Source organism: Papaver somniferum, chromosome 7 (genome assembly GCF_003573695.1).
Source record: "Papaver somniferum cultivar HN1 chromosome 7, ASM357369v1, whole genome shotgun sequence".
Classification (NCBI taxonomy): Eukaryota; Viridiplantae; Streptophyta; class Magnoliopsida; order Ranunculales; family Papaveraceae; genus Papaver; species Papaver somniferum.
The window spans coordinates 266639080-266656929 of record NC_039364.1 but is presented as its reverse complement, the minus strand read 5'-3'; the positions used below and the strand labels follow the sequence as shown (position 1 = coordinate 266656929).

At 35.6% G+C, this 17850-nt stretch overlaps 1 protein-coding gene, 1 long non-coding RNA gene and 1 pseudogene across 5 annotated transcripts in view; 1 reads left to right on the top strand and 2 right to left on the bottom strand.

Moving 5' to 3' along the window:
- LOC113296553 overlaps positions 1-8624 on the top strand; it is a 38833-nt gene extending 30209 nt beyond the window's left edge. Inside the window, exons 2-11 of the mRNA XM_026544855.1 lie at positions 4144-4214; positions 4332-4419; positions 4482-4544; positions 4643-4717; positions 4808-4990; positions 5099-5170; positions 5370-5480; positions 5579-5682; positions 5764-5848; positions 6786-8624. Of these exons, the coding sequence (XP_026400640.1) occupies positions 4144-4214; positions 4332-4419; positions 4482-4544; positions 4643-4717; positions 4808-4990; positions 5099-5170; positions 5370-5480; positions 5579-5682; positions 5764-5848; positions 6786-8624 (2691 nt within the window). The remainder of the gene's footprint in view (positions 1-4143; positions 4215-4331; positions 4420-4481; positions 4545-4642; positions 4718-4807; positions 4991-5098; positions 5171-5369; positions 5481-5578; positions 5683-5763; positions 5849-6785) is intronic.
- Positions 8625-9211: 587 nt separating this feature from the next.
- Positions 9212-12012, bottom strand: LOC113300359. 4 transcript variants are annotated; one of them, XR_003335744.1, is made up of 4 exons: positions 11649-12012; positions 10983-11150; positions 10402-10527; positions 9212-9994 (listed from the first exon to the last, which is right to left on the bottom strand). It is a non-coding gene; the product is annotated as an uncharacterized LOC113300359 (long non-coding RNA). The 4 variants fall into 4 exon arrangements; XR_003335745.1 differs by having other exon boundaries at positions 10983-11126; XR_003335746.1 differs by lacking the exon at positions 11649-12012 and having other exon boundaries at positions 9212-9507; positions 9623-9994; positions 10983-11628.
- Positions 12013-12535: 523 nt separating this feature from the next.
- Positions 12536-13669, bottom strand: LOC113296552 (annotated as a pseudogene).
- Positions 13670-17850: the final 4181 nt, after the last annotated feature.

Here is a 17850-nt window from a genome sequence, read left to right as displayed (position 1 = left end):
TTCGGCGGGTACGTTCGTACTACTGGTAGTTATTATCTTAGTTATCCGTGAAAAATTAGGTTGTTATCTCATCATAGTCTGAATGAATGAAGTCTACTGTCTTTCAATAGAGATCTTTTAATTAATCCAGATCTCAAAATTGTCTTTAATGGAAAATGTTTTACAAATTGAGTGCTGAACTCTAAAAACATCATCCAATGAACAAAAATGAAACCCTTGCGAGTCTTGGGAGGGAGGTTACCACCCAATGCGACTTTGTTTTTTGAATTCCGGTTTATTGAGTGTATTTTTTGGTTGTTGCGCCAGAATTGTTACTAATTTTTAGTAAAAGACAAAAAAAAAAAAAAGTAGAGGAGGCATAAGCCTGAACCTCAAGAAAAAAAAGTCAATTAAAAATAAAATAGCCATAAAAAGGAGAAATTATAACAAGTAATTGATTTAAACATGCTTCAATTAAAAAAAATAATACTAATTGATGTAAAGTGTTTCCTCACTTTACAGAGTTAATTTGAAGTCATACTATAAACCCTCTTTGACCATAAACAGAGTTAATTTGAAGTCATACTATAAACCCTCAAGAGACACAATTCTAGATTGACTTCAACTAGTATGAAACATGTCATTCAATTAACTGATAGTAGAACTAGGACTTGGAAATTAGTACTTTCCATGCTCTTTTTAATGATGAAACAGTAAATTATATTAAGCTTATTAGAATTCCATTAATAGTATTGATAGAGTTAATTAAGTGGATTCATAGTATAATGATCTATTTACTATGAAAAGTGCTTATAAAGCAATATTAAACAGTAAGATTGACTTAAACTCTATACGGAACCACCAACTCTTGTAGAAGAAATTTTGGAAAGCTAATCTCCCGCATAAAATTCTTTTGTTTCTCTGGATATGTATACAAAATTGCTTAGATTTTAATAAAAGAATATCTAGACATGTTAATGTTGATTCGGGTTGTCCTTCATGGAGATCACATCCGGAGAGTTTACAACATTTTTTTATTGATTGTGTTTATGCTAAGAGTATATGGTCTTCTTTAGACTCTGTTTTTGCTTTACGAATTGCTCACTTTAATTACATAACTGATTGGTTGGAGAATGATTCAACAACTCTGTAGATACAATAGAACAAAAAAGTAGTATTATTGTTTTTGTAGGTATAACCATGTTTTTGAGAACTGTGATATTTAGCCTAGTTTATTAGCTCGTCAAATAAACCAATTCAGGAATGAATAGAGTAGATCGTGTAATGGTAACATATCAACTATTGTAACAAATATGATGAACATAAATGTTGGCTAGGCAAAGCCTAGTTTCCCTTTTATTAAGATATACTTTGATGCTAGCTTTGTTAAACAACACAATAAAGCTGTAATTAAACTAATTATTATTCACATCTTGAAAGGTGAAGGTAATGGAACGTGAGGAATACCTTCACTAGCGTTGAATGAGAAACATGCGGAGATAATTGGAGCTATGGAGGCTATTGTCTGGGCTAATGAAAGGAGTATAAGTTATTTACATTTAAAAGGAGACAACCATAATGTTATAGCTACCATGAAAGCGAATATTGCAGCAATAAAATGGACTACAAGTTCAGTTATTTGAGACTCCTTATTGTTAAGAGCAGTTCCTATGGAATGAACAAACATGATAGTTTGTTCATTTTGCTCCCACTATGGAATGAACAAACATGAAAAATGGATGTCCAAACCAACAAATTTGTTGGTTTGTTCATTGAGTTGGAAGATGTAGCGAGTGTTTGATGATAGGTCGGGCGATGATGGGAAAAACGCTGGCGCTTGAACTTCAAACTCCCGCGTTAATGCCACAAACGCTGAGTGCAATTCATTTTCCCGAGATTTCTTTTACTACAACTCACATGCTACATTCCATTTTTATATTCTTTAATTATAAAAGTCTTACAACTCTTATACTTTTAAAACTTTTATTATTATTATATTAATGTTAATGGGCGGGAAATGGAAGGAAGTAGTGCTAATGATTGATAAGTAACACTGGGTGTGAATTGTTTGAGCGCATGACTGATCTTTCCACGCCCGCGTTTGCCTGTCCCACGCCCGCGTTTTTTTTTTAAACTCCAGCGTTTGTCTCGAGCTCGCGCGCTTAGTTATCTAAACCCAGTGCTTTACCATAGTGGAAAAGCCATTTTGGCCATCCACCTGGCCATAGGAATTGCCATAAGGAAGCAAATAACAATGGGGACCGAATAGCGAAAGAGGCATATGATTCCAATTCTAAATTATTTGGGTTTCAAGGTTTTCCATTGTGGTTATCAGCCTCAATTGGGGAACACATCTTAAATTGATTATGGTTTATTCAATAAAGTCTCCGTTTTTATTACTCCCTTCGTTTCAAAAACATTTTCCGCTTTGACTTTGTCAAAATATTAAGGAGGCCGTAGTATTTTACTTCAGTTGTTTACCTATTTTATTTTAATGAAAAAATCTAGCAATAAAAACTACCTAAAATTGTTAGGAAGATTGTAAATACAAAATATAAAAGAAAAATTAAAAAATATCAAATTTATGAAGTATAAACTTTATAAGGAATTCAATTTTTAGAGCCAAATATATGTTATCTTATATGAAATGAGGGATACGAATTTTTTCAACGTTTTAGATTACGTACCATTAATATAAAAAATAAATTAAAGATATATTAGAGCTTATCCAATGGTTGATATGTATATTTATATGCGACACCATAGTTAAGACATCCTCTTGAAATAAAAATTCTTTATAAGGTTATAATTTCCTATATATGAGGAGTAAATAATAAACATCTCCAATCCATAAATTATGGATGTTCTTGTATATACCCTCAGAAAACACTAATGGTCCTCCTTTATTCCTATACCCCGACACTCATCTCCCTACCCCATCAAATTAAATCCACTAACATTTGTATACCCCCAAACAGAGATCTTAAATCAATCACGATCTTCTTCATGAACGACGACTACCATCACTACCTCTTTTAATCAGGAAACTACTTTTCGGAAGAGAAGATTTTGGGAAGTATTGTATTTTTTTTGTTTTAGGATACCAAGCCCTAGATTTAGCTTTTTTCTTCTTAGCTCTTCTAATCCTTGTTTAATACGTTAATTATCTGGTTTTAATCTTGATTTTTTCGTTCTATTCTCACAAACTCATGTCCTCAATCTCAATTTCGAAAATCTCTCTTACTGTCGTATCAGTAAAATCATCTTGTATTTAGTTTCATCATTTGTTTAAATATACTTCTTAATGATCAGCTATTGATTAAAAATACTTCTTGATCAAAATCAAGTGCTTCGGCGTTCTAATGGATTTTCTAGGAACGCCTTAAAATTAAGTACTTTTTCATTAACTTCATTGGTAGTACCATGATAAATACACAAATCAATCACCATTTTTATCAACTTTCTCCATCATTGGTTTCGATTTGTCTGGTGATGGATCCAACTACTAATTATGTTGATAACAATTTTTGGATAACTTTAGTTTAAAAACAAATTTGTTTATGAAAAATTTTTGTTTATGATAATCAATCATGCACCATCTGTATATGATTGTTGTCCCTCATTTTTATCATTGTACAACAGAGATATATGAGGACGAAAATGATACAAACGAATAAATTTGTTATGATAATTTTGTTAATGAACAAAATTTAGAAAGTACCGGAGGGGTACAATTATAAATAAATTCGCATCACTTCAAGTTTTCCAGGTTAACCAAATTATAACCAACATAACTAACTATTGGGGGTACTGTTAGTGTTTTCTGGGGTATATACAGGAACACGTAAATTTTCTCTATTACGTATGTGTCATTTAATCAATAGTCTAATAGTCTAAGGAAAGGTGGTGTCTATAACGGACAAAGAACGGTTGAGATCAACCAACATGGATGGCTGAGATAATGTCTAGACCCATTATAACCACCGTCAACTCTGCCGGACTAACCGTTAATGCCTCGGACTCCTAATCCTAATACTCGGTGCAAGTCTTTGAACAAATTCCTAAATTTCCTCACTGATTCCCTATTTAAAATAATTCCTTTGTCCAAAATATTCAGCAAAGATCTGCGAGGTTATTAATTGCCCTCGAGATTTTTGAATTCAGTCGTCTACTTTAAAACTGATTATCATCAACAATTTAGATAACATACACAAAATCTTGAATTACAATACGAGGTAAGCATTCAATTTACAGAAATTGAATTACAATATGAGGTAAGCATTCAAACATATAATACTTTCAGTTGTGGTTTATTTTATATATCTGTAGTAATCCCCCATGTTCGCTTTCAGGCCCTCGGCATTAGCACATGTTGGTAGAAGACTACCAGTGTCTCTTCTTCAACCTGTTTATCAAGTAGCAGCACCCAGTTATCATCATGTAAGTAAAGATGATTCTAGAAAAAAATTGCAGTAATAATATGTTGTATTATTTCTTAACAGCTGTTAACTGAGGATTCAAGAAGCGATGAACAACAGAACCAATTTATAGTTCAAAGAACCAAGGTATTGTTTTATCTTACAATGTACTAATTGATAACATACAGCATAAGTTCATGAAACCCTTTGTATCCAAATAATAATGCAACTACTTGAATGTACAGGAAAGACAACGATTAAGTCAGCAAGAAAGACGTAGAAGGGATTCAAACAGAAAGCCAAAAAGAGAGCCATCTAGGGTAATTCTTTTAAAGCATAACTAAGTTATAGAACAAACCTAATGCATTATTAGGTGATACTAATATGTTTTATATTTTAATCCATGCCAGCCACGATCTTTGGCACAAAGAGAACGTCGTAAGAAAGAAAACGAAGAAAAGATGATATTTCTGAATGGAAGACACTATGATGGGATTAATAGTGATCAGCCTACTGAAATTTTATCACCAAAAGGAATGCAACATCAGGAACAGGTACCAACAAGAAAACAAAAGGCAGCACAACAATTACAGGCAAGTTAGTAACATGTAGACTGACAAATATTTTTTTGTGCATTAGAGTACTTAACCTTGATTTTATTAAATTTTATTAAGAAGTTTCTTCTCTTTTTGTACCGGTAGAATACCCATCGTAAACGACAAAGAACACCATCACAATCAATCAAAGATGTTCATACATTTTATGTTGATGAGGTAATTTTAAGGAAATATCATTAAAAATTTACACAGCGAACTACAACTATTCATCTATCAATATCTTATACATTGTTCATTGCAAAAAAATGCGAATTTACTTGATGGACAACTTATTTATTTAATACAGTTGTTCATCTACTACTATCTATATTTGTTAATACGTCTTTCAACTATCTATATTTATTGTTGATTGCAGAACAATACTTTAACCATACAAGGAGATCAACGAAAAAGAACATCAACACAATCGGAGACATTAAAGAGGGAAAAAACGAACACAAATGTCGATACTATCTATCCTGCAGAGGTAATATTAAGAATATTTCAATAAAAGTTTAAACCCTGAACATATTTTAAATTTGGATTTAATATATAATATGTTTACGTATATGTTTTTCATTGCAGAACAATGCTTTACAAATGGAAAGAAATCATCATGCGAATGCTATAGTAGATATGCACACCGAACCAGCAAACTCCGAAAATTCCATTGCAACTGATATTGAGATGTAATATTGTAAAACTGAACCTCTATGTTTAGTTCGATTTGCATTAGTGGTTTACTGATATTTATTCTTATGTTTAAACAGGTCTATTCCCGCAACATACTCATCAGATGAGTACACTGATTATTACGACTCATCCGATGAAAAACTTGACGATGATACGCAAACGGTAACTACATCAACGACAAACAAATGTACAAATAAACGTAGAATTAATTCTGATGGAAGAAATTACCTGGGAAAAATGGATGTTTAATGTCCCAATTGCAAAGCATTGCACTGGATCGATGAGAAGTCAAGTGATTCTTCCTTCAAGACACCTAGATTCGTCACACGTTGTCACAAAGGAAAAGTTCGTTTGCTGCCATTGCGTGAACCTCCGACGCCTATAAGGGAATTATATGAAGGTATTGATGATGACTCCAAACACCTTAAGAAAAATATAAGAAATTTTAATGCTGCAAATGCCTATACCAGTCTCGGATGCAAATATGATACAAGAGCCCCGAAAGGTAAAGGTCTCTGGTGCTTTTCTACACATGGTGAATTGCGACATACAAGTGGATCTCTGATGCCAAAGGAGCGAGTTAATCCCGTGTACTCCCAGCTTTACATATATGATCCGTCTCATGCATTATCTATAAGGGAAACCAGGAATTCAAATTTAAATAAAGACATTCTTAAGATAATTTAGGATACTTTGTTGCAGCATGATACTTTCTACCCGAAGTTTCTCCATGAATATGAGATATTAAGAAAAAACTGATTCACCTCAGAAGACCGTGCAGGTTTCTTTGCACTACAAAGAGACAACTGATGAAAGACGTTATAATCTACCGACTGCTGACGAAGTGTCTGTAATCATACCGGAAAAGGAAAGTTCAATAACGGGTCCACGTGATATTCTATTACACCTAAGAGCAGAGCATGGCTACACAAGAATAGATGAGTGTCACCCTGCATATCTACCTCTGCATTATGTTCTATTATTTCCTTATGGTGAGCTAGGCTGGAGCATAGATCTCAATCAGTGGGATGTAGATACAAAAACGTATACAAATGTATCTTTGAGTCAAATGCAATACTTCAGTTATCGTATTTTTCAGCGGAAACCAGAGTATTCAACAATCCTAAGAGCAGGAAAGCTTTTCCAGGAATTTTTAGTGGACTCATGGGCTTCTACTGAGCAAAGTCGTTTAGATTTTTTGAGATTTAACCAAGGGAAACCACGTGCAGATCAGTATGCTGAAATAAAAGAAATGAAAAATGCAGGATTAAAGCCTAACCAAGGAGGTAAACCGTGCATTCTACCGTCTTCATTCACTGGGGGTCCAAGACACATGTTTGAAATCTATCAAGATTCGATGGCAATAACACGTTTTAACCATCATCCAGATATTTTTCTAACAATGACTGCAAATCCGAACTGGCCAGAAATCAAAGATGAGCTTTCTAAACATGAATATGCATCTGATCGTCCTGATTTAGTTGCACGTGTTTTTGAATTAAAAAGAAAGGCACTGATGGATGAAATAATTAAAAAGAAAGTTTTTGGAGAAGTTGTAGGGCATGTACACACAATCGAATTCCAGAAACGAGGTTTGCTGCACATGCATGCATTAATATTCTTACAAAAATCAGAAAAAATACGTCCAGTGGAGCAAGTCGATAAATTTGTTTCAGCAGAATTTCCTGATGAGGGAACAGATCCAGTTCTCTTCGACACGGTAAGAAAGTGTATGGTACATGGACCATGTGGTGATAGAAATCCAGAATCTCCCTGCATGAGGAAAGGAAACTGTATTAGGGGATATCCCAAACAATACAATAACGCTACATGTGTAGATGGCGGAGGGTATCCAGTTTATCGCAGAAGGGATGATGGAAGAGAAGTTATTGTGCGCAATAAACGCAAAGCATACAATATTGACGTTGTTCCCTATAATCCACATCTAACAAGAATGTTTAACTGTCATATAAATGTAGAAGTCTGTGCAGGTGTAAGAGCTGTCAAATACATACACAAATATATCTATAAAGGACATGATAGAACAACAGTGATTGTGGGTGCGAAGGATGAGGTTCAAGAGTATATTGATGCCAGGTACGTCGGGCCACCAGAAGCAGCATGGCGTTTATTTGGTTATTCCATGCATCAAGAAGTACCAAGTGTGCAAAGGCTGGCAATACATTTGCCGGGACAACAAAGAGTTGTTTATGAGTCGGAGCAATCGATGGAAGCAGTGTCAGAAAAAGCGGATAGCTTTAAAACAACTTTGATGGGTCATTTTGAGTATTATGCTGAAAATCCAAATGCTCCTAAACATACATACCAAGATTTCCCACAACACTTCGTTTGGCTTAAAAAGGAAAAAAGATGGAAAATCAGGCAACAAGGCTTTGCGATTGCGAGAATCCATTTTGTTAGCCCTAACGCAGGAGAATTGTACTACCTTCGATTATTGCTGACTGTTGTAGCAGGTGCAGATTCATTTCGGAGTTTGAGAACTGTTGACAACGAAGAACATCCTACATTTAAAAAAGCATGCATAGCACTTGGGATACTAGAAAATGATAAAGAATATTTAGAGTGCCTTACAGAAGCCGCAGTGATCCAAACAGGAAGTCAGATGAGAAAGCTTTTCAAGATTATTTTATGGGAATGTAACCCAGCTGAACCAGAAGTTCTATGGGCGAAATTCGGAATGAATATATGTGATGATCTACCTCATGCAATGAAAAGATTGTTCAACATTCAAAATCCAACAACCGAACAAACTTTGGATTATGGATTGTATCTGGTGGATAAATTACTGCGTGAATCCGGGAAGAAGCTGGAAGATTATAGACCAATGCCTACACCAAAAGAAAACTGGGGTAAGATTGTCGGCAACTTCAATTTGCAATTCATGAACCTACAGTTCAAGACAATATCGAAATACTAAATGCTAAACAAAAGGCGGCGTATCATGCAATAACAAAGTCCGTGAATGATAGAGATGGTCAGCTATTTTTCCATGATAGAGATGGTAAGCTATTTTTCCTGAATGGCTGTGCGGGAACAGGAAAGACATTCCTATATAATACAATAGCAGCAAGTTGTTGATTGAATGGAGATATCGTAGTAACTGTTGGCTCATCAGGCATTGCTTCACTATTATTGGCAGGTGGGCGAACTGCACATTCGACGTTTAAATGAAATCAGCGTGTTTTCTATTTCAAAACATGAGGAAGCTAAATTTTTTAAGCAAGTAAAGTTGATTATACGAGACGAAGTGCCGATGCAACATAAATTTTTTATAGAAGCAGTTGATAGGACACTCAAAGATATATTTGAGAACAATTTAGCCTTTGGAGGTATAACAGTTGTTATGGGAGGAGATTTCCGGCAAACTTTACCAATTGTACCAAATGGAGGTCGTGCAAAAGTTGTTGGAGCATGTGTACAAAAATCATCACTATGAGACAATATGACGGTGCTGACGCTTGACCAGAATATGCGCCTTGATCAATGTCAGCCGGAAAACATAGATTTCGCTAAGTTCTTGCTCGAGGTAATAATTTAAAAAGTCCAATTAAATATCATACAAACTGTACAGCCAGAAAAGATATTTATATTCGGTTAAACAAATTTTTCAGGTTGGAACAAAGCAAGAAGAAAAAGTAGTACTGCCATCACCGGTGAATAGATGCGGAAACATAAAAGAGCTGATATCCAAATTGTATCCATGTTTGGGAACATCTCAACAAGTATCGCTCGAACAACTAACTGAGAGAATCATTCTCTCAGCGCGCAATGATGATCTTCACAAGATTAACATCGAAGCACTGAATATTTTGAAAGGGAAGACATTTACATATTTAGCTGCTGATAAATTAAATCCAGATGAAAGCGGAAGAATTCCAGATTATTCTAATGAAAATCTTCAAAATCTAAACCCACCAGGGATGCCTCCATTCAAGTTAGATCTAAAAGTTGGTTGTCCAGTTATTTTGATGAGAAATCTCTCCCCTTCAGAGGGACTTTGCAATGGTACCAGGTTACTGGTTACCAAATGCCGTAAACATGTGATCCAGGGAATAATTTTAACCGGAGATAAAGCAGGTGAAAAGGTGTTGCTACCAAGAATTTCATTTAAACCATCAGCGTCAGAATTAAACGTAAACATGACAAAGCGTCAGTTTCCAGTACGAGTGGCTTATGCGATGACAATCAATAAATCTCAAGGACAATCTGTAAAGTATGTGGGAATTGATTTACAGACCCCCATGTTCAGCCATGGCCAACTGTATGTTGCTTTATCGAGGTGCACAGCTGCAAATAGAATAACAATACTATTGGAAGATGGAACAAATAATCTCGAAACAACTAACATCGTCTATCCTGAAGTTCTATTGTAAATTACTCATGTTTATTTGATTTATGTTTACAGTTCATTCACAGACAAACTTGCATTTTCAAAGCTATATCATTTCCAATATCCTCTATTGTTCCTAGATGATCTTAAAAATAATTAATCTGTTCTCTGCCTTATCATTTATCTCTTGGATTATTAAGTCCCTCTTGGTTAACTAATGGTCAACTCCTTAAATTCATTAAGCTAATTTATTTAAAAAGGTCCAAACTGGATCCAGAATCAACTTTATAAACATGCAAGTTAAACTAAATATTTATTGTTCGGAAGGTCCCTCTTGGTTAACTAGCTGATTTAGTTTACTAACCTTGGGGATCAACAATAACACTCCCAATGTACTTTACTTATTTGCAGCTCCCGGAACTTTTTATTCAGTTGAGGATGTGCTCTGGAACGTCAAGCTCTCCTTTGGGGGTTCTTCGGTTACGAACTTCTGCAATATTTAACTAAACGGTGAGAATGTTTGATTAAAAAGTTAATACAACTAATAGAAAGGTACCAAACCTAAAAAAAATAACCTACTTCCGGTGGATTTGAGTTAGGCTGGAACTATAGGTCCATTGTACCATTACTAATTCCTCTTGGTCATACAAGTTATGAATTTTAGGTTGTTTTTGTGTTCTTAGAACTCACAGGATGCCTACAAAAGCTCATTCTGATGCTTATTACCTGGCCTTGGAAGTAATTTATATCTTGATGCCCTAATTTTAAAGGTATGTGTTATGCAACATGTTGTTGGACCTATTTGTATTTTATAATGTATAGTGGTGAGCAGGTAAGAACTTTTAAAAGTCATACATAAGGAAATTCAAAACTGACAACAACTAAACAAATTATGTTCATGAGTTAGATATGAAATCAGATGATAGAATTACAGTAGGACATTACCTAAGGACATACGAGATCTGATGCGATATATCCAATTGCACTTGGAAGAATGCCAACTTTTTACTAACCTTAGGATTCTGTCCAACTGGCGCAACTGTGGTAGAATCTTTATTGTACCACAATTCATGATGAAACTTTCTTTTACTTCAGATAAATACACAAGAAGAGCTATCAAACCCAGGATATGAAGTTGCATGTGGTGATCAGGTGCAAATTATTTTCAGTAATACATGGGAAAATAGAAAACTAACAACAACAAATGTCCTAAACTCTTTACTGTCATTTACTTATCACTATATAGCTATGTTCTAAACTCTTTACTATCATATTCTCTTTGGAATGCAGTGAGTGGTGATAAACTTTTCTAGATATGAAAATTTAGGATCAATTACAACAAACCCATAGTTTTTAAAATTGATAAACTGAATATCCAACACCACCACCCACCACCACCACCTTATACCACCCGTCACTACCCATCACTACCCATACCTATGATTTGATTCCAATTTTGACAATTCAATTAATAAAGTGAAAAAAAAAATTGAAATCAAAACCCTCCACCACCACCCACCACCAATACCTATGATTTGCTACCATTATTTTTACTGTTTAACAGATAAAACAACAGACCCAATCTTAAAAAGAAGAGTAAAATCAATATACCTTTTTGGATCTCCACAGGCTCATCATTTGAAATCATCACTATCACCCTCGTCCACTGTTTTATCTACAAAACGGTGGGCGAATGAAAAATCAAAAGTTGCTGCGACATTTATGAGTGATTGGACGAATTTAAGAAGAAAATGATTTTGATTTTGATTTTGTGATTGCAGAAAATACTAGGGTTTCGGATTTATGGAAAATTGGAGAAAAGAATGAGGGGAAGGATGTAATAGAAACATTTTAAAGCATTGGTTTGTAATGACAAATCAAACTATTCACTGTGTGCATAGACATGGTTTCAATTTTTATGGATTAAAACCACTTTCGTAAGACATTCGAATGGAGTTTCAGGAAAAATGAAGAAAGTAGAACCAACTGATTAGATAATGTACAGTCAAAATGACATGATTATCCTTGATCTTATAAAATAATTATCCTTGGTCTTATTGACAATATCTGACATAGCTAAGAGCAACCACAGTCATGAGACGGACCAAATACCAAAAGCCAGACTAAAAGCCAAAAAAATTTGGTATTCTGGGTGTTCAAGCGCAATGGGGGACGACCAAAATTTGGTGAAGCGTAACTTATACGAACGCTTGGTGCAGACGGAACTTATACTCACGTTTCTTGACCGAGCGTTCTTTAAAATATGCGTCTGAATGAAACGGAGTTATTACGTGCGCCTGATTGAGGCGTAGGTATAGTTCACGCCTAACATGGGACGGCGATGGGAAGTGCGTCTACTGGGACGGAGAAGTTATGTGCGTCTGATACATACGGAGATAGAAAATGCGTATGACTCGGGCGGACATAGAAGGTGCGTCTGGGTAGGGCGGATATGGAAGGTGTGTCTGTGTTGGGCGGACATAGAAAGTGCGTCTAGTTCAGGCGTAGATGGATTGTGCGTCTAGTTCAGGCGTAGATGCAATGGCAGAACCAGTCAAGTTTTTGAGCATGTTAAGCTCTACCAAAGCTGGAACTGTAGTCTTCAACACATTCCTCACTACTTCATCCTTGATAATTGCCTCGCAGACAACCGACTTACCACGTCCTTCAATCCAGTTTACAGCAGCTGGTTTCTTATCGGAACAAAAGTTCCCTACAAATGAATCCAAAGAAAAATCAAAAACCATAGATGCACAAAAAAAAGAGTGATACATCACCAAATTATAAGTAAAACTTTCCAAATAGATTACAGTCAAACACAATCTGGTAGGTATGACGGTGGTCACAGGATTCAGAAAGAGAACGAACCAGATATTCCGATAACATCCATGTCGGGAAAATCAGCTTGAAGAAAATCCAAAACGTTCTGAACACCTTTAGAAACCATGTTCATCCCCATTGCATCCCTGTGCTGCAGCTGAATCTCATGTATAGATTCTTGCCGGCAATAGCACACTGAACTTTTTGGAGTCCTCCAAATCTGCTAGATCTGTAAAATATTGACAATAAGATCAATTAGTACAAAAACCAAACAAGTGTCCACCCTTACCAAGCCAAAACAAATTGCCCCTTTGTAAAATTTTCATCTCAAACTTCATACGTCAAACCCTAAATCTCAAATTAACACAACTTTACCGTTGTAAAAGAATAGAATCTCAATTACGTACACAAATCTAACCACCGACAGATTCAAATCAAAATCAAATCAAAATTTTGCTAAATTGAGGTCATAATGAAAACGATAAATTTAACCCAAATAAAACGAAACTTCCGATCAAAATTAGCAAAAACGTGACACTCAACAAATTCACGGAACTGTACAAATCTCATAAAGGGGAAAAAAAAAAACTTACTTGTTAAAAACGTGAGCCAAGGTATCGAAATTGTTAAGATCTTCCATAAAGAATTTGAGCTCAGAAGCTCTTTTTGCAGTTCCAAACCTAACAACAGGTGCTCTTGTCATAGCCTCTTTTTCTTATGTCTTTGTTATCAACGCTCATAATACATGCGCCTCACACAGTCGCACGTAATACATGCGCCCAAACCAGGCGTTTTTAATAACTGCGCCCCATTGGGACGTACATTCTAATTACGCCTGCTATGGGGCGTATGTTTTATCTCCGTATGGCCCGGCGGTGTTTATAAATACGCCTAATTCAAACGCTCTGTATACATCCGCCCCAATATCATACGTTCTTTATACATACGCCCGGTCTGAAGCGCCCACTATACTTCCGTCTCGATTCATACGCTCGTAATAACCCCGTCCCACTATTGATCATTTTAGTCTGGGTTGGCGACCACATTTGGTCACAAACCCTAATTCTCTGGACTAAATATGGCTTTACTCCTCACCACTGCGGCACTTTCTAAGACCAAATTTGGGTTTAGTACCCAAATTTGGTCGTGACTGTGGTTGCTCTAAGAATATCGATCCACGAATATGGCTCTGACCGGACTAGCCACTAGAGTGGTTTGGAATGTGCTACTGATTGGTAATTCGGATTATCATATAATCTAATGTAATGTTGTTCTTCTGAAATGCATGTATTGACCACTAAATAAATCATTGATCAATTGGTTAATTTTAATATTTACACATCTTAATTTGGGCAACCTAAACTCTGTTATTAAGTGTGCGACTGTGACCCCAGTTAAAAAGAAATTATATTTTGTATTTTCTGATTAGCAATTGCACTTAATACTACAAGTTTAATATTGGACAACAGAGGATATATGCTATAGCTTGACCAAAGCTAACTTTGATTTAACGGCACCGAGACGCAACTAATCTAAATTAGCCTAACCGTAGGCCAGCTAATTCTAAAATCTTGATAGCATGAAAAGGTTGAGCCGGGCCGTAGGCCGGGTGATACCTAGTGATTGATTAAGAATATTTCTATATTTATTGTTGCATTGATTTTATGGGAAAACGATGAGTGGGAAGACATTATCTAAGTGAATATCTAGTTTTGGGTATCGGCTTTGACATCCTTTACCTAAAATGAGGCCACCTCATCTACACATATTGGTTTAAGAAGTTAGAGTTCGAGAAAATATAAATGTACATCATATATGGATTTAGACATTTTCTTTTGCATACATTCCACTGGAAAATCTCTTAGAGAGTTCATTTGAAATATATGTTGGAAACAGTGAACAAATAATGAAACCGAATCTAAAACAGCTGAGTCGCGGACTAGGTCGCTATTTTTAAGGTATTTCGCGACTCTGCCTCTTTGATTGTGCTAGCAGTCAAAAATTGTTGAAAACCTATGGGATAAAACAGCTGATACTCTCTTGTTCGATTTCCCTGTACTATGACAAATCGAATCACAATTCTCTTTCTAACACTTGATCAGAATCACAAAAACATATCACTTTCTCTTTTCAGAAAACCAGCCTTATAACAGCTTAAGAGAATCAATTAAGTTTAATGAAAATAAATTCTGATTAGTTACTCAAAATTAATCTTACGTAATAGTCAGAAAACGGGAACAATATAATACCAAAATTAATGAGAATTAATTAGAGAATAATTTCCTTAAAAAAAAAACGTTTTGAAAACCAAAAGTCAAATCTGCAAAAAGTTTTTTTTTAAGTCACCAGACCTCCCAAAACCCCCAAGGTGCCAAGGCCCCGCTCTCCCAGACTTTTAATAAATAGTATAGATATAAATAATATACCTAGTCGAATGCAAGGGGTGAGACTTGAACCCAAGTCTATAGTGTGGGAGCCCAAAATAATACCACCACACTATTTCTCTAAGTTTGATATAATATTACAAAACTATGTTTTTAAATATATATATATATCCCAACAATCCCCCACTTATATTTTAAAAACATTGAGCAAGTGCTATATAGTTGTGCATAAGCAAAGGTGCCTTTCAACTTGAACCTCTACATAGTGTTAAACTTTCTAAGTACTAGGTGACTAGAGTGACTCGCGTCTTGAACTCTAACTAATATTAGATTATTTAACACACACAACTATATCTAGAGTAATGTCCTTAAGTTTGCACATTAAGGCCATGTTCTTATCCCTTTCTTAACGAACGATCTAGAGAAATGCCCAAGTTCTCATAGAAGGCGGCCAGACCTTCACATTCGTATAGGTGAGTCTATCAAGGATACTCATGTGTATCCAACTCTAGCTTAAGAGCTATAGACATCATTAAGAGTTTAAACACTCAACCTGTTTCCCACTTCAGGATATCATGCTATGGGAGTGCATGACTCTATCATATCATTTGTAACTTCGTCTAGTCCCTTTGAACCTATTTCTAGGTTGGGTATCCATTACAAATGACTCAACTTCTCACGGGCAAAAGTCTCATACTTTTAGAGGTATTCCATACCTTTTCTCTTGCTAATACTTTCGTCAAAGTATCAGCTATATTTCCTTCAGACCTTACATGATCTACTCTAACAACACCAGTTGTGAGAAATTCTCTAACTGTGTCGTGCTTTCGACGTATCTGTCGATTCTTATTGTTGTTATAACAATTCTTTACTACTCCAATAGCCGCGGTACTATCGCAGTGGATCAAAGTGGCTGGTATCCGTTTTTCCCATACTGGAATGTCTGACAACAGACTCTTCAGCCATCCTGCCTCTTCACTAGCTGCTGCTAGTGCCATCAATTCAGACTCCATCGTAGATTGGGCTATAATTGTTTGTTTCTTTGATCTCCAGGATACACCGCCCCCAGAAATTGTAAAAACATATCCACTGGTGGCCTTGGAATCATCTGAGAGAGTGTTCCAATTAGCATCGCTAAATCCTTCAAGGACTGCGGGATACCTCTTATAGTGTAGTCCTAGGTTTGTGGTTCTTTTCATATACCGCATAACCCTCTCAATAGCATCCCAGTGTTCCAAACTAGGATTACTGGTAAACTTGCACAGAACTCCCACTGCATATGCAATGTCTGGTCTAGTACAATCAGTTGCATAACGCAGACTTCCAATTATACTAGCATATTCAGATTGTCTAACACTTTCTCCGGTATTCTTAAACAATTTCACAGTAGGATCAAACGGAGTACAAACAGGTTTACAATCAAAATATTCATACTTCCTCAGAATTTTTTCAATGTAGTGAGATTGATCTAAAGAAATACCACTATCATTTTTAGTTATTTTGATTCCCAAGATTACACTAGCTTCACCCAAATCTTTCATGTCAAAATTCGAACTAAGCATGCTTTTAGTTTCATTGACAACAGATAAATTGGAACCAAATATCAGCAAATCATCCACATACAAGCAAACAATCACACACACATCATTCTCAGATTTATAATAGATGCATTTGTCACCCTCATTTATTCTAAAATTATTTGAAATCATTAAATTATCAAATTTCTCATGACATTGTTTAGGAGCTTGTTTCAAACCATAAAGAGATTTCTCTAGCTTACATACTTTCTATTCTTGTCCAGGAATTACAAAACCTTCAGGTTGTTCCATGTATATTTCCTCTTCTAGTTCACCATTCAAAAAAGTAGTTTTAACATCCATTTGGTGAATAACAAGATTATGATCAGCAGCAATGGTGGGTTTTATAAACAACCTACAAATTGACCTGCAAATGCACAGGGTCAGTTGTGTCTAGTGATGGGAAGAAAGGGTTTGTCCACAAGGACTTGGAGGGAGCTATTGTTGTTTTCTAAGTAAAATATACCTAAACAGGGAATTGGGGAAAACTAGGATATTGAATCCACCTAAATCCTCAGCTATATCATGTCCAGTGCAAGTCTTGCTTTTGGCCTTTGTAAACAAGGTGAAGGTTCAGGCCTGCCTTGTGTTCTGGGCTTTCATCTAGGATAAGCTATTCACCTAGTTCACTAATGCATCCCTAGCATTGATGGTCTTCTTACAGCACCATCAATCACAGATGGACTTGATCACTAATTGACTAACTATCCTATATCTAAAGAAAATTGCTCACCTAGTTAATCCTGTTCACCCCTAGCATTGGTGGTCTTCTTACAGCACCACCAATCACAGGTTACTATCATCACTGAGTAATCAATTCTCCATGGTTCTAATTCAAGCTCATCAAGAACAAAACTAATCATTTACTTCACTGTGGCATAGAGGCTTCATCTGCTTCCTAGTGATGAACTAAAACATGGTAAACAGAAAGAGTAATTGAAATTGAAATAGAAATTGAAACTGAAATTAAAATTAAACCTACTCAGACCCAAATTGGGGGTTAACTTGGCTAGCCCAAGAACACCTTTTACA